General features: G+C 37.5%; 1 protein-coding gene across 1 annotated transcript in view; it reads left to right on the plus strand.

Moving 5' to 3' along the window:
• The window catches only part of zfpm1 (zinc finger protein, FOG family member 1), an 82,833-nt gene that overhangs the window by 16,672 nt on the left and 39,020 nt on the right, over nt 1-27,141 (plus strand). Inside the window, exon 2 of the mRNA XM_082182465.1 lies at nt 23,458-23,601. Within this exon, the coding sequence (XP_082038591.1) occupies nt 23,458-23,601 (144 nt within the window). The remainder of the gene's footprint in view (nt 1-23,457; nt 23,602-27,141) is intronic.

Here is a 27,141-nt window from a genome sequence, read left to right on the forward strand (position 1 = left end):
TTTCAGCATTATTATTCCAGTCTTCAGTGTCACATGATCCTTCAGAAATCATTTCAATATGCTGATGTTCTTTCAATATATGACAATATATCTTCTGCATTTATCACTTGGGTACAATGTTGTTCTCTCAAATCTGACTATGGTCCAGTCAGGAGTCTTTCTGTGGAATCCTTGTGATTTACACTTGACCCTGTTTTTTTAGCTGAAGGTCAGGTGGTACTCCAGTCCTGCGCTCGCCCGGACGCTTCAGATTTCCTCTTGCCTTTGTGCCTCAGGCTGTGTTGTGTGTGAGAGCGGCCTCTGTGTGAGAAGATTCATGTGTATATTATTGTTTGCGATTTATACACGTACGTGTTTAATAAAATGTGCACACATTAAAAATTTGATATATACATTATATAGCATTTTTCCTTAGATGATTGGTCCTCCATTTTTATGCAACAAAAGATAGTTTTAACAAAGTAAACTATTAGCATGATTGTTTTTCATATTACTTTTAGATATTTTTGCAGCTTCTCCTGTCTGAGAACCACCTACTTTAACAAGTAGAGATAATGTAAATGACATGCTAGGTGACCGCAGTTTTGTTTTTATGAATGGGTGAAATAGCGCATTATGGGGGAAAAAGACATTCAAATGATAATGTGACGGATCAGATGATGGTGTTTTTTTAAGATAATAGGGAAAGTCATCCAAAATCGGTTTGGATCTGGCCATTTCAGGCAGTGATTGCCATTTTTTATGTGCAATACATGCCGGATGGACAATGAGTGGCCTGTAGGCATGTCGAATAAAGCTATTTATATGTTTGTTTCTCATTTTCGACTTTGCTTAGCTGGAGATGTTCAACTGCATAACTTTATAACTTCAGTCAATGTCTTTGCTTAATATTTTACTTATTGTGTCACGTACATACTAGTCTGAAACATACTTCAGCACTTTTTAATGTTAAGATTTCCAAGTCGCACACAAAGGCAATATGCAGCATTTGAGTTTCTGTGATATTGAGCATTATTAAATCAGATTGCGGAGTGAAAGGAATGTATAATCTCTACGAAAACTGTCATTTTAAACCTGTGCTACTGTTAGAGCCCATTTTGATCACAATCTCCTTGTGAATATCCCTTACTCGCGCACGCACACACTTGGCTCCTTTGCCCTTTCCTCTTTGTGCTGTGTCTATCCCTCCCTCTTTCTGTTCTCCCTCCATAAGCGGTGAGTCTTGTCTAAGTATTAGTATTAGAGGCAGCAGTGTCCCCTGAAGTAAAACAATCTGCTGTAATCTATCAGTGTGTTATCGGTCCTATCTGAGAGCTGGAGCGAGCCGGGCCGGGGCCATGGCGCCGTGCTCCGGAGCTGATAAAGTTTCAGAGTTCAGCGATGATGAATGTTAAGAAACTACACCCTCGTTAGAGAGGATGTGGACTTGGCAGGGACCATGAAGGGGGCCGCACATGAAAGCAGAGAGAGAAAGGAAAATGTTGGCACCCCGCACTAGTCGTCAGGTTAGAGGTCAAAACCCTGTTATTGCACAGACGTTCTCGCTTTCGTCTTTTATTTTTCCCCTTCCTTCTTTCAGTTCAAACATTCTGACGTTTTAATGCACAAACATTTATACAGTGGTTTCAAAAAGTTTTTGGACACCTAAGCCACTTTTTTTTTGTGTGCTTTATATGACCAAATGTCATTTATTTTAAGGAAAGTAGCACTAAATAGTTGTTAATTTTTTAGGCCAAATGTTTTGTTATTGATTCTAATTGAAATCATTTTTAAAGTGTTTAAATTTAAATACTTTTTGAGGCGCTGAATTTAAAATATTTTAAAATGTTTTAGTAAAATATGTGTAGGGCAAATAAATATTGCTGTTTATTTTATTTACTGATATGTTGGGGCATGAAAAATTTAAATATTCATTTTGGTAATTTGAAGAATACAGCAGAAAACATTTCTTGGTTATTTTTGTCGAGATTAGTTTTTTATTGTAGTTACTACTTGCATTAAACTTTCTAAATCTACTTGGCAAAAATATTTAATTGAAATAGTTCCCTTGATTGATAAAAAAATAACACTTTTTAAAATTAATTCAAAGCATATATTAATATTGAGATATATTTTCAATCTCAATTGAAGGCTGATACTGTTTTTTTTAATTAATTGTTTTAGCAATATCACTGAGCCCTAATTTAAATTTCTCCTATATCACGATATCTTGATGATAAAGTTGCTGCCTTAGCATTGCTGTCTTAGCTGAAGATTGAAAGTGCTTATCTCTGCCTCTAATAAACTAGTACAGTCGCTTCCCTCATGAGAAAGTTTACAGAGGACAGCTGGATGTCTTCTGGAGTGACTGCTTTGTTGTCATTAACTAACTAATTATTTTGAGCTTGTGAAGAACCAGCTTCTCATATCCAGACTCCAATCCCGAGAAGAACTGCAGAACTGGACCCAGACCAAGTGCACAGCTTGTCCTGCCCTAGTAATGTCCTCTGGCCCATCTTTCCAGTGACCTCTCTGCCTAAAGCCAGCACATCAACTGCTCCCATCTATCAGTCCGTATCATGCCTCAAAGTCCCCTGATGACGATGCATTTGATAAGAGCGCAGTACTTAGAAGTGCACAGTGCAAATAGCCGATAAAGCATTATTTTCCTGACAGATATTAAGTGCTTAGAGTTCAAATTTCAGGCTAATAGCTTTTCTGAGTCTTTACTCAAGATTTGTTGTGGTGTAACAAAAATAGCTCTGCTCTCGGGAGAGACGTGCGACGCTTCGTCAAAGTAGAAACCTGCGTTATTCACTAATCGCCTTCAATCCAGTTTAACTAGGTGGTAATAGTCCCATATTGGTTAACAGCCTATATATAGGTTTTATTTGTTAATTTATTGAAATTGGAAATTAAATTGTGATGCTCATTTCCTCTGCTTTGTTGCCATCTAACACTTACTTAGAAACACTAACAATACATTAGTACCACGGGTTTTTGGCCTATATTGGATTTTTTATTTATTTACTTATCAATGTTTGTTATTTAACTGGGCATGCATATTTCCTACGTTTTTACATTTGGATGACCTTTGCTGTCATCTAACACGTAAAACTAATCTTTAAAAACACTATCGTCCGTCATAAAAAAATCTGGTCCGATTTTCTGCGTTTTTCGCATCCGTAGCAAGCATTTTGAGAGGTGTTTTGACAATTCAGAGCCACCGAATGGCGAATACGAAAAAAGCATATGGAAATTTTAGACTCAGTGTGCAAGGACCTTAAGACTTAAATGTAATCTTTAGCAAATCTCCAATTTTCATACTGTGGATTATAATGTGATGCCTAAATCCACTAAAATTGGTTTTAGTTTTAATCCATTTTATTTAGATAAAGTAGTATAGAATTTTGACCATTTTATCAGTTATCTGCCATAACATGATATTTCTTTTTTACGTTTGGCCAGAATTTTTATATCGGTGAATTATAAATATAATATAATTGAATTAAGTGTCATTTCTTTTCATTGCAAACACACCTCATTTCTATGAAAACTATGTGCTTGGATTGCTGTGATGAAATTTTTGGCTGTGTTTTTTCATTCATTCATTCACAGCAAGCACTAAAACCGCGCCAAAAGTGGGTGCAGATAAACTGCCCTAATAGTAAGAACAATTAATTCTTGGTGAATTCTCCGACTGTCTGCTGAATTAGACGACGGACCTTAATAAAAGCACGCCTCTCGTTCCCTCCTCGTGCAAAGTCATATTGGAGTCTTCTGATAAATAGAAAAGAGTTCTCGGTCTTAAAAGCTCTTAAAAGACGGGTATACCATTGTGATCACGACAAAGTTCATGAGCGTATAATGGAAGCTAATGTGACGCAGGGCGCGAGCAGCTTTGTTCGCAGAAGTGCAGAGCGTTTAATAGAATCTGATAGGCGTCAGTCCCCGGGCCCAGAGGACAGAGGGGGGACTGCGCGCTCATCAAGGAAGTCTTTGCTCATCAAGGGAGTCGGGCGCGCTCTGAAGGAATAATTTGTCAATAATTGGCCGTGTCAGTCTCGTTAGACATTTGATAATGTCCCGTTTCTTTAGGGTCGGCCTGGCAAATATCTCCAATGAAAAGCAGCGCATGGCAGCAGATCTCGGCTCCCGATAGCACCATTAAGGGCTTTAGAAGTATTTTAGCTGAATTCACACAAAGCAAAAATAGATAAATAAATAATGAAAAAGAAAAGTGGAACATCAACTGTCAGGGAAGTGATATGGACTATAAAAATCATTGGGGAGGGTTGAGAGATAAAAGATTATCCCTTTTTTTTTTGTCGCCTTACTGCCTCCTCAGCCGTCGCTGAGGCTAATTCGCTTACTCAAGCAATAGAGCAGACTTACAGTGCAAGTGTGTGTGTCTTGTGGCCCTGTTTTAAGAACGCTTACTGTAGCACTACAGCATGACATCTGAGTTTACGCTAAAGGTGTTCAATACGGGTGTCTGTTTCTGTCATTTTCGTAAAGTGCCAGGTTTATTGGGGATCTTCTTTTGTACATGGGGCGTTCTTCTGTCAGATCTCATAATCACTTGAAGAAGTATGGGATCCATTATCCATTCCGAGAGGCCGGGCATTCCTTTCTGCAGATATGGCGGAAAGTCTATCTCTATAATATCTCGGAATGGCTAACCTTCATCAGATTGCCCAAAATCCTTGATGACAGCCACATTCCAGAGGGCCGCTCAGGTCAGTGGTTGTAGAGATGTTAGTGTAGTCACGCAGGCTTGCGTCTGAGAGAAGGCGCGCTATCGTGTGAATCTACGGCAGTGTCGTCAGTTTGTGTGAGGTCCATGTTCTCTCCCCTGGCCGTAGTTCGGGAAGGTGTCCCTTAGTGCCTATCAGAACCGAGATCAGCCTGATACGAGCTGTCATGCCCTGCTCTTGTTCGCCCTGTGACCTTTCAGTCAACTGGTCCCGGTTTGCATGCACAGTTGCTCTTTCCTTTTTATGCAAATGCACTCTCAGAGGTTGCTGAGAGAAGCCTCGGCCCTGCCTAGAAACTGAAGTTTGTATATTAGGTTTAGTGTGGACTTAAAGTTATCTGTTTATATATAAAAAAATTTCAGGTTTCCAGATTTATTCTTAAAAATATATATATTTTTTTTAATCCTTTTTTTTAATCCTTTTAATAACGTTAATATTTTAACTGCCCAGAAAATCACTAACAATTCAAATATATATGAAATTGTTCTAGTTTATTTTTATCTTGTATATTGTCATTTACTGCAAAACAAACTATTTACATTTTATTCTTGAATATTTCTATATGTGTGCATGTGTGTATGTATGTGTGCATGTATATGTATTTAAATTATATAACATTCTTTTTTAATTAGATTTTCATTATTTTATCTGTCGATATACATATCTATATCAAATCTTCACTTTTAATAAAGTTGGTTTTTGATCACTATCTTCTAACTGACCAGAAAATCAATTAGAATTCAAATTGAATATTTGCATCATCTTTTACTACAAAACAAACTCTATTTACTTTTTATTATTGAATATTTTATATATTATTTAATTAGAGATGCACAGTATAGCCTATAGTTTTAAATGTATAAGCAAATCTCAGTATTATGCATAGCCTATTTCAATCTGTATATTATAATGTGATGCCTAAATTTACTTAGATTTTTTGTTTAATTTAATTATATTAATTTATTCAGCCATTTATCTTTCATTGGTCATCATAACTAGTAAATAATTACTGGCTTATCATTATTGGCCAGAATATTTATCAGTGCATCCTTAAAATGTATATTTAATGGTTACGAAGTCTTTGGAAAGGAATGCAAGGCCCTCACCCCGCCGTCATGCAAAATCTATTAAATTTCATTCTTATGATCCAAACTGCTGTTATGGATTGTGCCATGTTCTCACATTAATAGGAAAAACTATAACAGTCAATGGGATTTAAAAAAAAAAAAGGGCAGGAGTTCTTATTAATCAGAATAGCGACATGTCTTAAGAGTTGAATGATGAGAACGAGGGAATTGTGGGTAAAGGGCTTTTCTGGTAGGGAGGAGACAGACAGACACATTAATATTCTCTTCCCAGTGAAAGTGTTTCGCAGAAAAAAAGGGAAAAGAAAGAAATGAGACATCTATCGCTCTCACCCCATGCTTTTATTTCCTATTGCCTCATCTTAAATTTCCATTATTCACCATGAAAAGCCAAGCCAAGCCTATTCACACTCCTCTCTGACACCGGCGGCCCCCTTCACACACACGCTCACATACATTCACTTCAACCAAACACCATTATTAATCATCCCTATCGGTTTCTTCCATCTCCCTGCTATTTGCTGTTTAATCACTAAAATAATATCAAGAGGGGGGGTAGAGGGCCCGTTACCATGGCGACCAAATGGAAAAGGTCAGGTTGAGTTTATCTTATCAGCGATAGAGAATGGTTACTAATTACAGATAGGTACTACCAGTGCTCAGTCCACAGGGCCCTGCCTTAGAACACTATCAGCAATCCACACCAGCCAGATATTAAAATTATCTATAGTCATCCACATACACACGCAGACACACCTCATCCTGGCACACATCTGATGAGATGGGCCTCGGCTTTCTGTAATGTCCATTAACCCTGTTAATTCACAAATTGCACTTAATACTACTGATAAACAAAGCTAGATTGTTTCTACTTTTAGAAAAGCTTGTACTTGCTAGTTTTGATTTATGACAAGACCTAGCGTAAATAGCATTAATGCTTCACACTAATGGTGCGACCTTTATCAGTTCAAGTAAATCATCATCAAATATTTGCTGTATTAGTGTAATCGTCGTGAAACCAATACCTAACATCCTGACAACTGAATCCTGTTCGGAGGCGACAAGACGTTCTGAACTGGCTTTGTAACCACTGAACTATTGACCCAAACTAAAGTGACTCTTTCATTTAGTTGGCTTACCAGTGTTCTTCTGAAGCGAGTCGCACTCATTAATGTTTCCTTACCATCATTCGCGGTTAATGACAAACCAGTTGTAATTAGATTTAGTGAGGCTGTGGAGATAACGACGCTAATTAATGGTAGGTGTTTGTGTACGTGCATCCGCACACATAATGCTAAAGCTAGCTCACCCAAAAATGAAGATTCTGACATTATTTACTCACCGTTTCACAACTGCATGGATTTCTTTCTACCAGTTTAGTACTGAGAGTGAATTTTTTATGAGTCTTGTTGATCCAGTCTACAGAACTAGTCAGAATGATTTGTTCATGAATCACTGACTCAATGATTCAGCTTTAACTGTTAACAGCTGAATCACTGACTCAATGATTCAGCTTTAACTGTTAACAGCTCACTAGAGGGGAAGATTCTGGCATTATTTACTCATTGTGTCAGAACTGTAAATCTTTCTTTCACAGAGTACTAGAAGTGAATTTTTTAACATCTTGGACACTGTTTAATATAATGAAGGGAGATTAGGAAGTGAATTGTTCGTGTGAGTAGGATTCTTTGGATGAATCTGTTGATCAGGGATTGTTTTTGTTTGTTTGTAGATTGGCGCTGCACATAACACTTTATGTATTTTCATGATCAGAGTGATTCCAGTCATCACTGCGCGCTTCCAAATCCATAGTTTCCCAAAATACCGTATTAACCAATCAGACAATTAATTTTTAAAGTCACAGTGATCATCGTTTTCATGATCGATCGTCGCGGTCACGTCCGAGTACTGGAGTTCTCTGCTGTTGATCACGTTCACAAAACTGGTCTGAGTGATTTGTTCATCAATCACTGACTCTGGTTCAGTTGTAATTGATTATTTTTGAATGATGCATAAATTGCAGGCTTAAATTATGGTCTGTTTGTCATACAAAGCTATCATATGACTTCAAAATACTCTATATATTTATAGTGGTATGGACTACTTTTATTTAATATTTAAATAATTTCTTGCCAGCTTTTAATCGTGAAAGCTACCATTTATTGCAATTGCATGGAAAGGTTTTTTTTTTTTATTTTTTTTTTTTTTTTTTTTTTGCTTTCACCTCAAGAAAGTAATGCAGGTCTGTAATGACTTGGGTGAGTACATGTTCATTTTAAGTTAAACCATCCCTTTAAATGTTCTGATCTTTGCACACAACTTTTATCGTTGTACGTTTTGGTTAAAGAGAGCAAACAGACATGTTCTGTTTGTTCACGTCTTCTTAGACATGCACATCAGAGTATGCTGATGCACTCCTTCATTTATCATCGTTGACATTTGGCTGTGCTCCTTCTATCTTCCTCTCATCTGAAAAGAACACATTTTTCCCATCAGAAATCCCGTTGTGACTTTTGCGTTCGAGGGGTGGTGATACTTCCTTTCACAAACGGCATCTCTGTGCGCATCTTTCCCGGGCTGCGTTCCCTGCGTTCTCCCCCATCTCCGCTTCCCCCTTCTGTACTGCTTTCTCTTTCTTTCTCAACATGGATGTTATCGGAGGCACTGAGGGCTCCAGTGATGCCCTGCCTCTTGAAAATACCCCCTTTCTTTCCCGCTGCCAGCTGTGAGCTGGTTTATATTTAACGTACCTACTTCATCTGCCCTCACCACCCCCACTCTACATTCGCCATACTTATCTTTGCCACCCTCACACATCGCTGTATTTTTATTTACTTTTTTGATTTTCTGCCTGTGCGACAATGGTGAAAGATAACATTTCAACAGCAAATCCTGCCTCTTTCCTTCTCTACTATCATGCAGATACGTTTTTGTGCGCCTCTACCTTAGATGTGGCACATGCATACATCTGACCACAGCTGAACAATGTGAATGCACGTGAACAAAAGTCTTTTGTCTAGCTTGTGAATTCTTTCTGATGAGATTCCTGTGCAACCGTTTTGGTGGGTTTGAGCAGCCTGAGGTGACTCTTTTTTCACTGCCTTTTATCATTCGTTCATCCAAAAACGAAAATTCTGTCATCATTGACTCACTCTCATGTCATACCAAACCTTTCTCTCTTCTCCTGAATGTAAAGAAATATATTTTGAATAATGTTATCAACCAAACATTTCTGGTTACCATTGATTTCCAATCTATGAACAAAACAAAAACAAAAAAATCTCAAAATGTCGTATTTTTTCTGCAAGCTTGCAAGGATGGTGTTATGATTAGGCAGAAGTTTTCTAGATTTTCTCTTCCTCTAGGAAAGGAAAAAAATCATTTGATGTCCCTCATAGCCTTGCATTAAGAATATCAAGAAGATATTTAAACCATGAAGTATCGATTAATGGTTTACATGACATCAGTGAGAGGAGCGAATTGTTTGGGAGCAGTGCTGGCCGCTGAAGTGTTTTAGTATGTGTGTGTATAACGGTTAACCTCTGTCTGTCTGCTTCAGCTCCTGGCCAGTAGCTCACTGTGTTGTCTGTTTTTATGTGCTTTTATGGTGATTAAGTCATAACAATTATACAAGAGCCATAAAGGGATTTTCTCTGCTTCTTGAAGAAATATACACATTCACACACTCACTCTACAAAATATTCATATATTAAAACGCATGTATTAGTTTAAATGTACACTACCTTTCAAAAGTCGTAAGATTGGGGTTGTAAGATTTTTTTTCTTACGTCTCTTCGACGGCAAAGTTGCATTTATTTGATAAAAAAAATACAGTAAAAACAGTAAAACTGAAATATTATTACAATTTAAAATAAGTTTATATTTTTATAGAAAGTATTTATTCCTGTGATGGTGACACTGAATTTTCAGCAATTTTAATATGTCATGAGTAATATGCTGAGTTGGTGCCCAAGAAACATTTCTTATTATTATTAATGTTGAGAACAACTGTTCTGCTTAATATTTTTGTGAAAACCATGATACATTTTTTTCAGGATTCTAGGATGAATAGAAAGTTCAAAGGAACAGCGTTTATTTGAAATCATTAGTGATTTGTGATTTGGTTTAATGTCACTTTTGATCTATTTAATGTATCCTTGCGTAATAAATAAATGCAATTCTTTCAAAAAAAGAGAAAAAAATATAACAATGTCCAAATCGTGTCACTTGTGTGCAACAATTTCCTTTCGCCTCTCTACTATGTCAGTAACCATCCCCGGAATCTGTTGTATTATATTATAACATGAAATTCAAATGGACCGTGTTTACATTCTTAATGCGAATTCCTGGTCGTATTTTGAACATTTCATCAGTGCACATTGTTTCAAATATTTGAAATAATCTATCAGAACCTATTAACTTTCCCTTTCCACTGACATCACTTAAGCTGTGCAGGATATTAGATGGGTTCAACCTAGTATAGACCTGCCATCAAACAATTCAAGCAATTGCAATTGCGTAAGTAAAATGTCGAAATGCTCTTCTTTAGGGCATCTTGAGGTCTAACCGCAGTGTGTTTGTGTGATCTGCCATGTTTAGTCTTTACTCTGGACTGGAACAGCTGGGGGTGTGTCTGGACGGGGGAGCTGAAAGATCTGTACAACTTATGTCTTCTTGAAGCTCAGATCTCAGGGTCAGAGTCTGGATAAACTGTGAAGGCCGTGTGCATGTCTGTGTGTGTGAGAATATGTGTGTGAAGAATGAGAATCGTCTCTAGTAAGGGGATGACGATGAATCTGCTGCGTTGTGTCAGAGCAGAAAGTGATGGAACGGTGAAAAGAGGGAGGGAGAAGAGGATGAGAGGCATCTCCTCCACATACCGTCGGGACGGCTGCCTCTCCCTTTTCCTCTGAAGAGTCTCAGAAGCGTTCTGGGTGAAGATGTGTCTTAAGAGGGATGGCTCTCATCCTCCCTCTACTCTTTCAACTCTTCTGCCTTGCATTCTCTCGCTGACTCATTGGTTGTAAGATTTAGTATAAAACACACGCAAACACTGAGTTTGTGCAAACGTGCATAGTGTCTTGAAGGTTACGGCGTCTGATATTAATGTATACTTTTGATATTAATTTAATCTGCGATCGTTTCTTTTGTTGGCTCACGCTGCTTTAATTGAAGGAGTTTTCATGGGAAAAGAATGTGTCTGAATATTGCCTCAGGCTTATCCAAGGACAGCTTATATCAATCAAGTTAGGGTCTGATAACAAATGCAACAATGTCTTTGAGAGGCCGGTCGCTAGTACTATGGGAGTCTCTTTTACCTTGTTCAGTATTTGATGAGGTGAGTGTCATTAAATAAAACAATGTCAAGGTCTTTTATTTGGCTTTAGTTATGCTTATAGGGGAAAAAATATAGAATTACAGAAATTAGTGGTGGGCGATATGACCAAAATCTTATATCAAGATATGAGTAATTTTATTTCATGAAAATATATATCATAATATAGTTATTTTTGCTTTAAAAAAGGTTGAAATTGAAATTTCATAATTCTTGTCACTAAATTTTTTTATTTTAGCCTAAGTAAAAAGTCAGTGAAAAATGAGAACAAGGAAACAAATCACAAGCAATTGGACAAAAATATGATAGAACAAAGACACAAATGAAATAGACCTACCTGAAAAACTTCAAATTAAATATAAATTAAATATACATTTATTCTTATTAAAGTTACAAAAGTGATTCAGTCAGAAGCATTGAGGGATTTTCTCTTTGTCTTTTGTTGTTATATTAACATTAACACGGGTATATGCTGCTGTCACTTTAAGACTTAATGCACTGATCTAATATACTGATACACATGCGCTTTCTTTCTCAACTGTTTCTTTCTCAACCGTCTCTCAGACAGCGCTCAGAAACAACCACAGCACGCGCGCACAATGAAATGAGTTCTCTTTTGCTGCAACACTGAAAAAAAATGATTCGTTGAATTTAATAAAAAAATGTATGGGAAGTGGTTGCACACAATTGATTTTAGCTACATTTAAACAAATGCATTACGTTGAACTTAATACATTTTTGTTCAACTTAATGCATTTGTTTAAATGTAGCTAAAATCAATTGTGTGCAACCACTTACCATAAAAAAAATTGATTAAATTCAACGAATAATTTTTTTCAGTGAAATTGATTTTCAACTTGTTTTTAAATAGCAATGCTTAAAAATGCATGCAAATGATAAGCTTTTGTGACGGCACAGCACTTCAATGTCACGTGAGTGCATAACCGCGACAGAGACAATAGTAAAAAATCTTTACCGGTCCACGAATACTGGTTAATCGTGCCTACCGGTATATCGCCCAACACTAACAGAAATGCACTTGTAATAGAAGTCTAAGGCAGTTTAAGGCTTCCCAATAGACTTCCATTGTAAGTGCATAATTGCAAACACTGCTGACAGACAAGTCAAGATAGAGCTTAACTTCTATTTATTGCACAATTTGGAAGCATTCTTTTGCTAAAACATGAATGTAAGCAAACCGAGAGCAGTGTGTGTGCCTGGCTGTATTACACTTGTATAAGTGTGTTAACAGGTTGTGACCCCTGCGTAACCCTACGGAACTGTTTGCACTGATGCTCATTATTCCATTAGATGCGTCTTGGCAGCTGTTGCCCTGACCCCTTTTGAATAGACAGAGCTTGATGTGGCTTTGAGACTCTTTTGCTTAACACACACACACATGTTTGCGTATTGATCTGAATCTCCATGGGGGGAGGGGTATTTTATACAAAAGAAATGTCAAAATCTGTGTCAGATAAATAAGCATGATAATGCTGTCCATATGCTTGTCAGATTCTTTTATGCTGATTTCACACTCTGTTACTCTCTGATCTGCCTACTGTTAACTGCATGTTGCTCTGCTAATAAGTTATAAAACTACACAGCACACATAATGGGTTCAAATAGTAATTTTTTTATTACTCTTACTATTTTTATTGGTATTATGTGGTATAAATTAAAGTAAATTTAAGCCTGAATTATACTTGGAGCCTTGCATTACTAACTGGTTTTTGCATGTGCGCAGAGGTAAGCATCCAGTACATGTGATGTAAATTTCATCATCAGCGTAGTATGGGTGTACTGTATGTACTTTTTTAAACCACACTATGCACTTTCAGAGTTTGCCTCAAAGGTTAAGTTTGCTTCATTAGGGCTTGGTATTGAAACAGATTTGACAAATCGATTCACAAGCTCCTGATTCAATTAAATTTCAGCTCAGTATACATTTTTTTGAATATATATCATGTACAGTACATATAAATCTTACTTTAGGAAAACAATCTCTCAACTCATGTTGTAAACTATACAGGGAAACATATCAGTTGGTACATTCCTATAATTTTGCCCATATTCAATTGCTATTTAGTTTTAGATATAATGATCACACTCAAATAAAAAACATTGTATACATTGTTCTACTACTTGATATAATTATGGTTTCGCTCAAATTTGTTGTTGAAATATAAACATTTAATTGTTTCATGTCGTTTAAGGCGGCATTAAAACAACATTTCTTGTTTGAGTTTCAGAATTTGAAAGCTGTTGTTACTTTTATATCAAAAGTAATCGATACTTTTATATCCAGTAAAAGCTTATTGCGATTACTGGATGGGAGGCATGCTACAAAAAATGTTTGGTGAAGTTTTGTTCACGCATCAGCAGAAAACAGCATGGGCTAAAAGATCAGTTTTGGAATTTAAGAATTGTTATCGGTTTATCAAAATGAAGATTGATTAGAAATCGATTAATCGATATCCTTAATTTATCTCTGCTTGCCGGCCATCTTGTTTTGTTAGTCAACTATCTAGAATTTAGAACCTCTTTGTCCGTCCTCAGATCTTATGAACATTTCCGCTTTTAATCATAAACAGAAGTTTTGCACTTGCTGTAAGGTGGGGTGAGCGTGGCGTGAGAGAGGAGGAGAGATTGAACTGGGGGGAGTGAAGTTGCCAGGCAGCCGGAGTGGAGACCCTGGACTATCGAAGCCAGGCACGCAGACAAGAGCCAGAAGATAAGCCGCCTGATAAAAGATAGAAAATAGCAGCAGATTTCAACTTTCCCACCATCCAAGATTCTCGGGGAGGAGGGGCGGCTGAATCAACTACTTATTTCATCCATCCGTATCTGTCTTTCCCCACGAAACAACTTGCAAGGCTATTGAGAAGGCGGACACACACACACACACACACACACACACACACACACACACGCACACACGTTCAATCTTAAAAATGTGACCGCAAAAAGCTGTTAATTGGTTAACGGTAAATTCCCTTAATAAGTACTGGGGGGAAACTGTGAAAGATCTAATCTAAGATCTAAGTTTCATGTAATTTTACAGTAAAATGCTATTAAATGTACCGTTTTTTGGAAGACAAGTAAAAAGTACAAAGGTTGCACTTATTTTACAGAATGTGCACTTTCAGTGTACTCGCAGTGTACTTACTAAGAAAGTACTGAGTAATATAAGGTAACCACATGGGTTAAGATTAGGTTTATCCAGTTATTGTTATTACTTCAAAAAGTATATAGTCCTTTTCCTCATGCACATATGATGTACTTATTACAGTAATTAATTACAATAACTGGAATAACCAGGTACTAACCTTGAATCTACTCCTAAACCTAACCTTAACCCCTGTAGTTACCCTATATTACGCAGTATTTTCTTAGGTAAGTACACTGTGAGTACATACTGTAAAATAAAGTGATAAATCATCTTATTATTTACAGTGATAAGCCCGAAACTGACATTCCCATAATTCCCAGTGACACTTCACTTTTGATGGTTTTTAATTTAAATAATCATGTTTCTTAGCTTTTTGTTGTCAGTTATGTACATTATGTTTTTAAGTTGCATCTTATGTTGGTAAATAAATGTTTAATGCATTGTTTTGTATTTGTGTGCACCTTCTATATATTAGTATTTATATTTGTGGAAAATTCATCATGTGGTTTTCTCTTCCCCCACTGTGTTATTATGGTGGATGCCAGTATAGTGTGTTATTATGGTGGATGCCAGTACAGTAAAAGTATGAAACAGATTAGCCATATTAGCCGCATAGCATTGCTAAGTAAGCACTGTTGGATTTTTAGCAAATTACATTGCATTTTTTTTTATTTTTTATATACAGTTTGTTCTATAAATATCTTTACATTTGTTACTATTTTTACACCACTATTCTGGCAACCACAGCTGCCAGCTCTTTTCTGTAAAAACAATAGGATTTTTGTGTGTGTATGCACTTCCTTGCACTCTTCTGTTTCTCTCACTTACCCCTAGCTTTTCTTTTTCAATCATTCTCACATAAATACTCGTACACGCCCCCTCTTTCCTATCGTGTCTTTCTCACTCTGCAAACAAACACAGGCGCACATGCTCGGATATGAGTCTGTTTACCCACACATATGATCTGTTTAGTCTATTTCTGCTGTTGTAGTGATGGGAGGAAGGTTGGAGGGGTGAAGGGGTGAAGTAGAGATGTGGCTTGGTGTAAGACGTGTGTGTGATGAAGCACCAGTTAGAGGGTGTTTAGCACTCTCTCCCAAGAGGGAAAGCGCCTTCTCACCTCTCCAAAAAAAGAGGCCAAAGAGTGCTTCGATTTCTCAGAGAGTATTCTGACCTTTTCTTGTCATATTTCTAGATTATTGAGAATTATGTAGTAAACATACATTATCGTTAAAACGTTTGGGGTCGATAAGGTTTTTTGAAATATGTCTCTTATTCTCAACAAGGCTGCATATTTGATTAAAAACACTAATATTGCGAAATATTTGAAAGAACTGTTTTTCTGTTGAAATATAGTTTAAAATGCTATTTATTCCGGAATTTTCAGCAGCCATTACTCCAGACTTAGAAATCATTCTAATATGATGACATTTATTATCATTATCAATGTCGAAAGCGGTTGTACTGTTTAATATTTTAGTGGAAACTTTTTTTTAGGATTCTTTAATGAATAGAAAGTTGAAAAGAACAGCATTTATTTGAAATGGAAATCTTTTGTAGCATTATAAATGTATTTACTGTCACTTTTGATCAATTAAATGTGTCTTGCAAAATAAAAGTTTTCATTTCTTCTTCTTCAAAAAAACCAAAAACCAAACCAAAACAAAAACATGACCCCAATTATTGACCCCAGAATTCTGAGTGGTATTGTACATATTCTGAGAAATTGCCAACAAATAGATGTTTTTCTGATTCCGTCCCTCCATTACATTTCCAGTCCTGTCTATACCCCATATGAATAAAATTGGTATAAAAAAAAAAGAAAGAAAGAAAAAAAGGACTTTGTCATGTACCGGGTTCCCATTGTTATGCAAAACCAACATGGGATATTCAAACTGGCCTGGAAAAGCCATATAAATGTAATAAAATCAAAATAAATCATGATCTATAGTGAATGTGTTATGCTTAGTTCTAAAATATTTATTTGTCTGAAAATTCCTTTTTGTGAGCACAATTCCTATTAAATAAGAAAAAAAAATATCATTTTTAAATATCAAATAAAAAAAAATTATTCAACAATTTCTTCTCTTCTGTCAGTCTCTGACGCTGTTCACGTTGTAAACAGTGCGGCGCTTCCTGGTTCTACGTCAGAACGCCGGCTCAAGATTGGCCGGCTCCTGCATCAGCATCACATGTGTCGTGATGCTCACGTGAATAGCGTCAGAGACTGACACGGAAGAGAAGAAACTGTTGAATAAAGTCGTTGTTTTTGTTTTTATTGTGCAAAAAACGTATTCTCGTCGCTTCATAACATTAAGGTTTAACTATAGTCACATGGACTATTTTAACGATGTCTTTACTACCTTTCTGGGCCTTAAAAGTGGTAATAACGTTGCAGTCAATGGAAGACATGAGGGTGAGTAATTAATGACAGAAATAAAATATTTGGGTGAACTATCCCTTTAATGGCTAGAAAAATGGAAATTGGTTGGTCAAAAGGTGTGCGAACCCTGAAAGCATCACTCCTTTCATGTGGATTTTTGAGCCTCAATATTATGTAATAACTTGAAATGTTCCCCCTAGATATGGCATTTATATATGTGTACGAGAACAGTATCAGTGTAATTGTTCCAACACAGAAAATAGACGTCAGACGTATTTTGGCTGGGCTTTTTTCCCCTCTACAGGAAGGGTCTGATAAATTGGTTAAAGCAAGTTTGTTGATCTGTACTTGCAGGGGTAGTTTTTCTCTCAAAGGGGCATGAGAAATACCCTCAGACGCACCATTCATCTCTGTAGCGACTAGACTGGCTTGTAACCTTAGAGATATCGTTGCCGACAATCGCACCTGCCCTCTGTGGACACAAAGAACAATTTCCAGAGCAGGGGTAAAATCTGATTTCTCCCCTGTTCGGTGAATCCATCTCGGTTTTTATTCCTCCTTTTCTTTCTCTCTCATTCAGTCTCCAGCCCTATCGCCTCTCCTTGACCATTATCTGGCAGACAGCTCCTGCTCATTAAGGAGTTAATTTTCTTCTCTCTATCTCTGATTAGTATAGTTGAACCTAAAGCACTGTGAATTTTTTAAATTTTCCCTCTCTGTTATCAAAAGGAGAAAAAGGGGAATGGGGGGATATTTAATCGTTTAAGTAGTCTTCCTGGGGAACTGCTTCTGCCGTTTCTGTTTTTTTCCCCCTCCCTCTTCCCAGCAATGTAAAGAAATCCTGCCGAAGCCGCCCAGCTCAGTAATTCAGTTTTTAAAGCATGAAAAAAAAAAAAAAAAATGACTTGATGAAATTCCACTATCAGCTCTGAACCAATATGCAAAATATCTCGCTGGAAATCAAATAGCTATTATGTTTTCATTTCCACGTCGGCGTATTTGCTTAATGAAGAGGAGACAGATCAGACCGGTAGAGTCTGCAGGAGGCGATAACCGGGAACGGCTCGCAGCTATCCACACAGAGTGACGCTCCCAGTCACTCTCTGAGAGAGAGAGAGAGAGAGAGAGATGAAGAGTGAAAGAAAGGAGAGAGTAATAGGGAAAGGAAAGAGCTTGCACAGGCGAGAGAGAGAGGCAGAGAAAAGGTGCAGACAGTAACATGATGGAGGGATGTAAAAGGCAGAAAAGGAAGCGTAGAGTGAGAAAAGAAGATAAGGAAATCGAGGGATGTCTTTAAAATGTGCCTCTTTGCAGTGTCCCGGGCTCACGACTGTTTGATGTTTGACAACCTGCTGACAAATCCAAGGCGAGGATCAGTCAGGCCCGTTTGAAGTGCTCCGATGCCCAGCGCACATGAATACCATCACCACACATTATCACTTTACAATAATCACTCATTATCATAAGTATTATAATCACTCACTCGTGTGATTTGACTGATGGAAATGAGAACAGTATCTTCCTGCGCTGTTTACTCTCTTTATTTCATTATTAACGAGCCTCGTCAAGTATAGCTATATTATTTGTTCTGTGTTCGTGCTCTGTCTTAAGAGTTTTGATAATTATTCTTCTTTGTTTGGCTGGCGTTCTTACTCTTTATGTTCATGCTTTGGCAAATACAAAAGATATTAAGTAAATATACTGTGGTGTTTATTTTTAAGCCCCTCTCTCTCTCTCTCTCTCTCTCTCTCTCTTTAATATTTCTGTTAAGAGTTTAAAGGAATGTTACATGTATTTTGAAACCTGTACAACTTCCTCCGTGGAATGCGACAGAAGTTATTTACAGAAGAATGTCCAAGCTGCTCTTGTCCAATAAAAATGGATGGTGACCATAACTGTTTGGCAATATTTTGAGTATGACTTAAATATCGGTCTATATCGCACATAAAACTATGGTATGGCTTCAAAAGACTTCGAATATTGCACATGAGGCGTTCAGACTGCTTTTATGGTGCTTGAAAAAAAAAAAAGGAAAGCCCCTGGCACCCATTCACTTCCATTATATAGAGAAGAGCAGCGTGAACATTCATTGAACATCTTCTCTTTGTGCTGCACCAGCCTGATCTCACGGCAAGTCGTACGAATTCTACGAGGTGGCTAATTCGTACGAATTCATACGACCTCACTCGTACGAATTAGTAAGATTTTTGCTAAATCGTACATATTTTACGAATTGCCCAATTCGTGTGAATTCATACGAATGACCTACCCCAGACCCCGCCCCTAAACCTACCCATCATTGGGTTTAGACAAATCGTACAAATGCTACGAATTCGTACGAGTGATAAAAAGGTGGCTAATTTGTACGAATTCGTACAACCTCACTCGTTGGCTGCACAGAAGAACAAGTCATATGGCTTTCGAACATCATGAAAATGAATAAATGACGATAGAACTTTCTTTTTAAAAAGAAGTTAAAGGGATAGTTCACCCAAAATTTTTTATTTGGTCATTATTTACTCACCCTTAAGTTGTTCCAAACCTGTATGAGTTTCTTTCTTGTGTTGAACACAAAAGAAGATATTTTAAAGAATGGAAGTCAATGGCTACCATCAACTGTCTGGTTACCAACATTCTTCAAAATATCTTCTTTTGTGTTCAACAGAAGAAAGAAACTCATGCAGGTTTGGAACAAATTGAGGGTGAGCAAGTGATGACAACATTTTCATTTTTGGGTGAAGCTCAAGATTTTTAATTACCTTTAATAGATCTTTTTAAACAGTCCTGCAATGTGACAAAGTAAAAGTCTTCCATGCGTGATTTAATAAAAGATATAAAAAAAGAAAAAGATGGAAAAAGTTGGAATATAGCATTTCACACCTCTAGTCATTTTGTTTAACAATTTAATGATTACCACCCATGTACAGAAATGCAATGGAAGTTTTTGGGGCAAGCTTGCTTTATGGCCTTCAACTGTCTAACTGTGAAAATTAACAATATGCCATGTATTAAAGCACATTTATTGCTTTAAAATGAGCTTATCGAACAGGTGATGTTGTGTGGCCTAGACACTATGAAATGAAGATGTTTATTTAGTACAATGATTAATAATATTACACCGATGCCTGTTTCTAATTGTGGATGGTGTCTTGTCAATGACAAGACTCTTTGGCCTTGTGTGGATGAAGTTACTCTGTTTTACTGAAAGAAAACAAGAGTGCTATTCACCACCTCATTTCACACCGCATGCTGTGTTGGCAGAAACCGAGATGGAGCGGGTCTTGGCAAAGCAGGTGAAAGTCCACTCCTGTACGGCAGTGTGTCCGCAGAGGTCCTGCCAGTGGTGCGCAAGCCCAGAGGCTCCCAGCTTATCTTCGGCTCCAGCGACGCTGGTGACACGAGTCCCGTCAAGTTTTTAATGTTGTTTATATGTCTATGGGGTGTTTTTAAATATGCTTTAAGACAAACCATGTGCAAATTCATAAGTCGACACCATTGCTGAGATTTTTCTCCTTAAAACTGAAGTGAAAAAGACGCAGTTTGAAATCATTGGTGTTTCTTACGTCACAAACTACCTTGTAACCAATCACGTCAACGTGTGGGCGGGCTTTAGCATATCATTAACTTTGCTGCAAAGCAAGGGAGTCTTAAGACAAGAGAAGCCAGGTTATCCCGGTATATTTTTCTGTTGATATGAAAAAATCTGGTACATTTAGCAATATAGCGAGTGAATTATCAATATGATGTATATTACAATGTTATGATGAACCATCTGCCTTTCTCCACTGACGCTCTAAGTTGTTCAAAGCGTTTCTAAGGATGATGATTTTTAGAAGGCATGACTGAGATGGCAAATGGGAACATGGTTTGTGTAACATTAGCAACACACAGCTGTTTGATAACGTAGTCAAGCCAAAGGCTAATCATATTAATTACTGTTATGTGTCTGGCGTTGTAGAGAACGATACATTACCATTCTGATACATCGACTTGTATACGAGCCTGTATAATTCACTCTTCCTCCTCTTCTTCTAAATCAGTTTCTGGTTCAAACAAATATGGCTGAATTAATCCACTTGCCATCGTGTAGCGTTCACTACAGTAAAGTTGACCAAGTGGATCTCTGAGCTCGTGTGATTGAGTGGAGGCGGGGACTCATTTGCATATTCATGATTCCGTGTATACTAAATGAAAGAAGGGTGTAGGCTTACATTCAAGCTGTTTTAAGGCATAAATAAAATTGTTTCACAGGAAATAAATGTTTAAATATGTAATTTTGGTGATCAAAGATGAGTTTTAAGGTATAAAATGATTGACTACAGGGGGACTTGAAGTCTCCTTTTGATTTATGTGGGCCGCTGTGCTTTCAAGTGCCCGGGATCCGGTCTAACCCTTGGATCCATCTAATTACAAAGAGCGTGTTAATGCCCTTGGCTCTGATCAATGTGTGTAGCCACTTGTGCTTGAAATTATAAGTACTGCAGGTACCGCAGTTCTTCCTTGAATGGTGGCACACACACACACACACATGTAGACTCTCACCAAAGGCTCACTGTTCTCCTCGAAGTATCTTTCTTCACAAGTCCCTGATTTCCCGATACAAGCAGTGTTCTTTTTTTTTTTCACTGTGTTTGGGCTGTTTGGTAATGTGGTGATTAACGTGATGGTGAGGAAGTTTGTTCGTTTAATCAGGGCTCAGGTTTGATGTGTTGTCTCTTGGTTTAATCACTGCCGCTAAGCACACTGGTTTGATGTGGACGGGGGCTGCTTAATAAAGCCCTATCTCCTCCGCCTTCATCAGCTTTCTCACTTTGTTCTGTCTGTTCGAGTGCCAGTTAGAACTCAAAAGTGTATTTCTTTCAGTTGATCTCCTTTCTTTTGCTTTGTATAATAGACAAAATAGGGGCTTTTACAATTGACATTTTAGTCCTTAAACGTGGATTGGGAAAAGTTGTCATTTTTATCATTTTTGTCATTTATATTTGTTTTAAATCCTAAATAGTTTTTTATTTTATTATAAATTTACAGGTTTAAGTTATATTTCAATGCAATCTATACATCAAAAAGCACTTTTATGCATGTTAAATGTTCTTGAGTGCTCGGTTTTTCCCTCCTTTTCCATAAAATTTATGGCAAACAAAGTTGTCTGCTGGCATTCTGAATGTAGACGACCCTTTTCTGTCGTCGGTTCTGTGAAAAATGCATATTATTCCTTGTATAAGATGAAGAGGGAGAGCAGAGACTTTTTTCCGCGCCATTTGATGTCTGTAAGCAGTGATGCGGCGATTTATTCATTTAACCAGAGCGGTAATAGGAAAGAAAATCATAATTCAGACTTACATTTAAACACAAAATGTAATTGGAATTTTAAACAGAGGAGCCCCTTTGTACAATTATGATTAAAGGAAAATTAATTGTATGAAAATGTCGCCACAGATATAGAAAATTAGATCTAGCAATGCCCAGACTACATTCTAAAAATATGGCGTATGGGATCGATCTTTTTTTACTTTTCTCTCTCGCGTCCTTTATTACTAAGGTCCAAATCTAAGTGTGTTCATTTTATCTGAAATTACAGTGAACCATGCAGGCGTGGAAGTCGAAATTAGCCTAAAGATGTTTCATTTACAAAGACAGAAACACTTTGTCAGGGAGCGATTGTTTCCAAGCATTATCTCCGCCTCGTTTTAATTGCTTTGGAAGTGAAATTAACAGAATTAGAAAAATTGCCTTTGCCTTTTTCTACAAGGCTCTTTATTCACGGGTATTGTTGTGTGCTTTGTATAGATTATAGGCCTCTTTGTTCTAGGAAGTGTAAATATATACGCCTCCAGTCACGGCTTTAGCTCCTAACAATCCCCTCTCTGTTCATCACAACTTAATGAAAATTAATTTATGAAAAACCTGTGGTAAAATCCGATTTTCCAACCCCTGGTGATTTTGCTTAGATGCAGATGCATAAAAATAGTGGGTGTCCTGGTTGAGTTCAGCATAGTGAAAATGTGTTTGATGAATTTATGTGAAAACTGTAGTTTCGCTCATCTTAAACCTCATTAGAATAACAATACGGTCGACGAAGGTTGAATTAACATGCAAACCGCTGTGGTGTCCACTACAGAAGCCCTTGTCTGTCACGTATTGCATTCATTTATTTTAGAGGGAACAAGCCATGCAATAAACGGGCACTCTGAGAATATTATAATTTAAAACTGATTTTATGTCAAAAATAGTTTTACTACTACTGCTTCTGGAAAGGTTATTCTTTTTTGATTTTTTTTTTTACATATCAACTAATTAAATTGGTATTTTTAAACACCAGTGGTTGGTTATCTCATCATGGTTGAAAAGTGTAAGGTTTTGTTCAAACGTCTGCCAACTGGGAATGTATTGAGTTATACAAATGAGTTAATCACCCTGGCCAGTGATACAACACACACACCGTTGTTCATTTACTTCCTTGTGGTCTGAAGCTCTGGGATTTCCAACCAATTAAAACTGTAAAAGGCTTGTAGCAAGAAGGTTTGAAATGAATCTGAATTTTCTTGCTTAATCATGTACTTTATCACTTTTTATTTACAGAAAACCCTACTTCCTTGAAGATATTAACAGGGTATATTCACATTATCTTAAGCCTCTCAACTGAGGCTTTGGGATGATATGATATCTTTTCAAAGGCCTTTCAGTGTCAGATGACTTTTATTTTGTATTGCTCCTCTTTTTATGACCGCTCTCTCTCTTTTTCTCTGCAGGTTCTATTGGGGATCTTAATGGAGGTGAGGATCCATCTGATGATGTAAGCATATCAGGAGAGGAGGGCGGAGCTTCAGACCAGGAGGACTCTGCAGAGTGTGACGGTTCAAGTCCACCTTCATTTACACCACTTTATAACGAAGGTGAAACGACGCATGCTAAAACGGCTTTCATACGAAAAGTGTCAAAACCACCTGAATGTTCCTCTAACATAACCTGTGTTGTTTTGTGATGAAACGGAGATGTCTAATACTGTAATCAATATCAATATCACTCACATCTGATCGTCTGGATTTCGTAAAACAGCTTCCTTTTGTCATATGACTTTAATGGATAGTTAAAGGATATAACTGAAATTCACTCTCTTGTCGTTCTAAACTTATTTGCCATTTTTTTGGTGGAACACAAAAGGAGATTTTTTAAAATCATATTTTACAGAATATCAAGCATATCATATCAAGCTCAAAAAAGGACCAAAAAACCCCCAAAACAATCAAAGAACCATAAATCAATGAACTTCTGGAGCCATGTGATAGCTTGTTTGAAGTATAGACTGAAATTTTTCAATGAAAATCCACTGGAGCTTTCTAATAAATGTTATTGAACATGCAAGACATTGATGTTTTCCGCCGCTGATGTCCAACCTGACACCATGCATCTAAAGCTGCCATATTTGACTTGATGGCTAAAGAGATTTTAGTAAGAATTTATCATTATTTTTGTTATTTTCGCTTAACTTTTTATGCATATATATGGTATTTTTTATATAGTTTTAGACTTAGGTTTTTTTTATTTTTTTATTGATGTGGTCACTATGACCTGTGATTGTATGAAAAAGCAATGTGATGATTCTTAAATTCAGTTTTTAGGTTTTATTGAAAAAAATAACACCATACTGGTTGGGAATGACAAAAGAGTGTAAATAGTGACACAACTATTACTTTATGAAATAACGGTTCTGTTCAGGAAAAGGAAACTCTTGCTGAATGAGATACAAAGCTTTGTTTAATCAAGTTTTCTCTGAAGAGAGTTCATCACAATTTAAGATTAGATTGTTTTAATACCTCGTTTAGTTCCTGGACGTGTTATACAATATATTTTATAGACTTAAATAAACAAATTATGTGAATTAAAAAATAATAATTTTTATTTCATTTTAAATGAGGCAATATGTAATTTTTGCAGACATGGATGGATATGGTTGCCTTGTTGCACTTTCTGTCTGGTTTTCCAGCCGTAAGATATTAAAGTCACATTCTTAGTTGAGATTTCTGTTTTTCCTCTTCTTTTTTTTTTTTTTTTAATCTGGAAAATTCCTGTTCTTGTGAAATTGGGGACTGAGGAGATAAGAGCTGGTTCGTTGGCTGCTTTTGATAAACGCATGGAAATTCTGTCAGGTGCTAATCGTGACTAGTTTAGAGATTGTCCTGTTTTGTTTGTGTGTGCGTTTAGACATGTAAGTATGTGGCATTCGCAAGTTTGTGTTTGAGGTGATGTTTGTCATCCTCCTCTTTTCCGGTGTGAAAAGAGGGTCTGCGTTAACGTGTTTCTTTAGCTCTTTTTTTTTTTTTCTCTATCAATCTCTCCCCCACCCCTCGGGGCTCCACTGTTGCCCGGTGCTGCTATTATCAGCCTCTGTAAATCAGCCGTGTTTGACGAACCTGCTCTTTCAACCTGCGATCAATACCAGGTCTTTATCAGGCCAGCAGTGGCTAATAAAGGCAAGCTCCCTTATCCACCATCTGGGAGAGAAAAAGACAGGCGATAACCAACTGATAACTGCCTCAGAAAAACACTCAACCAGTCACAGGACACACAGTGTCGATAACCACCTGTAAAAAATAAATATAAATGAAAGTACCACCTTTTAATAATCATTAATGGCAAAGCGGCCGCCGGTTTCCATGTGAAAGGGTCAGTCTGAAGTGATCCGAAGTAAGATCTGATGGTGAAGTCGTCATCCATATCAGCAGAGAAGCTGATAAACCTTAAGCAAAGATGACTCTGTGTTCCAGAACACCTTTTGTTATCTCAAACCCGGTGAGGAGGTCTGATCGTGGGCTTGATCTGGCTTATGGTTTCACCAAGGCTGCAGTATTTAACTGGATGGAAACATCTTAGCTAGCCCCACTTCGGGCGCCATGTTGGACTCAGAGTTGGTATAGATGAGCCTTACAAGAAAAGAACTTGACCCTGCCATGATGATCTGTTTGGGAGAAAGAACTTGGAGAAAATTGACTCTAAAAAATGAGGCCAGCCAGGAAGAATGGAGCAAGTTGGGTGACTTTGCCCTCCAGGTGTGACAAGGGAAGTTGCTGTTATCAGATGAAAGGAGGTTGTTGGGTTGGCGACGGGGTGTGTGTGTGTGTGTGTGTGCGTCAGTATGTGTGTTTGCATGTGCTGGTTGACTAAGGAGACTGCCGGGGAGCCAGGATGGTGGCAGCACCCATCCACCCCGCCCTCTTTTCCTGATACCTGTCGTCTCTGCTCAGATGATATGGGAGATTATATTGATAATATTAAATGCAATAACTGTGGCTCCAGCTCCTCTCCCCACGCTGAGCGCTGCAGGATAAAATCAATGTGCCATTCAATGTGATTTATCGCTGAAAATAATAGGGCTTCTTAGGCAGGGAGGGAGGCGCGTCATGGGACGGCATGCGCTGGGACGGGCTGAGAATGGCGGTTGGGCCCGGGTGGAATTGTCGGGGCTGACGAGAAGGGCGTGTGCATGTGTCATTTATTTGATGATGAAGATCTAATCTCCAACCTGTTGCATTAATAACAGCATGCTCTCACCACGTCACATTTATGGCCCGTATCGATCGGTAGCTATCGCTGTTTATCGCCACGGGAATGCAAGGGTAAACATGCCCTTTGTGCACCACAGATGAGCTGTAATCGAGGTGGGGTGAAGGGGAGGGAGTTGGGGAAGGGGAGAGGGAGAGAAGAGGACAAGAAGTCATGTCAGTTTACTCATACATGTTCCACTGGCACTCAACCAACCGAAAGAGAGAGATCGCTATCTGCAAGGTGATCACATTGATCAAAGAGAATTAGTAATCATTGGCATCAATGTCTGGGAGATCTGTACTCTGTCTTTCACACTGATGAAAAAGATCGGCCTTAATAAAAGGAAGACGCTGGCCGTCTGTTGGCTGGGGTTTCCAATTCTCGCTCGGTAAATCAAAAGCGTACGGGTCGGGTTTATCCTAAGATGTCCTGTTGCCGAATCACACAGGCCTCTCTGTTGACCACTTTTGATCATCAGTGCGAGACCATCACACTCATTTGTTGAGTATTAAAGAGAATGGTAGGACATTAAGAATTAAACATGGGACTCAGGATTCATTGTAACCATCACATGCTAAATGCAAGTTAATATTATAAATAATAAATAAATAAATAAATGTTTAATATTTATTTCATCTTGTATTATGTAAAAATATACACTATCGTACAAAAGTCACTTAAAAAAAAAAGTATGCTTATTTATAATGATGCATTTATAATTGTTTAAAAGATTTTATTTTTTTCAAATAAATGCTGCCCTTTTAAACGTTCTGTTCATAAAAAATCCTTTAAAAAATGTTCATGGTTTCCACAAAAATATTAAGTAGCACAACTATGCCAACATTGATAATAAGAAAGAAATGTTCCTTGAGCAGCAGATCAGCATATTA

This window comes from Leuciscus leuciscus, assembly GCF_965113295.1.
Source record: "Leuciscus leuciscus genome assembly, chromosome: 10".
NCBI classification, from domain to species: Eukaryota; Metazoa; Chordata; class Actinopteri; order Cypriniformes; family Leuciscidae; genus Leuciscus; species Leuciscus leuciscus.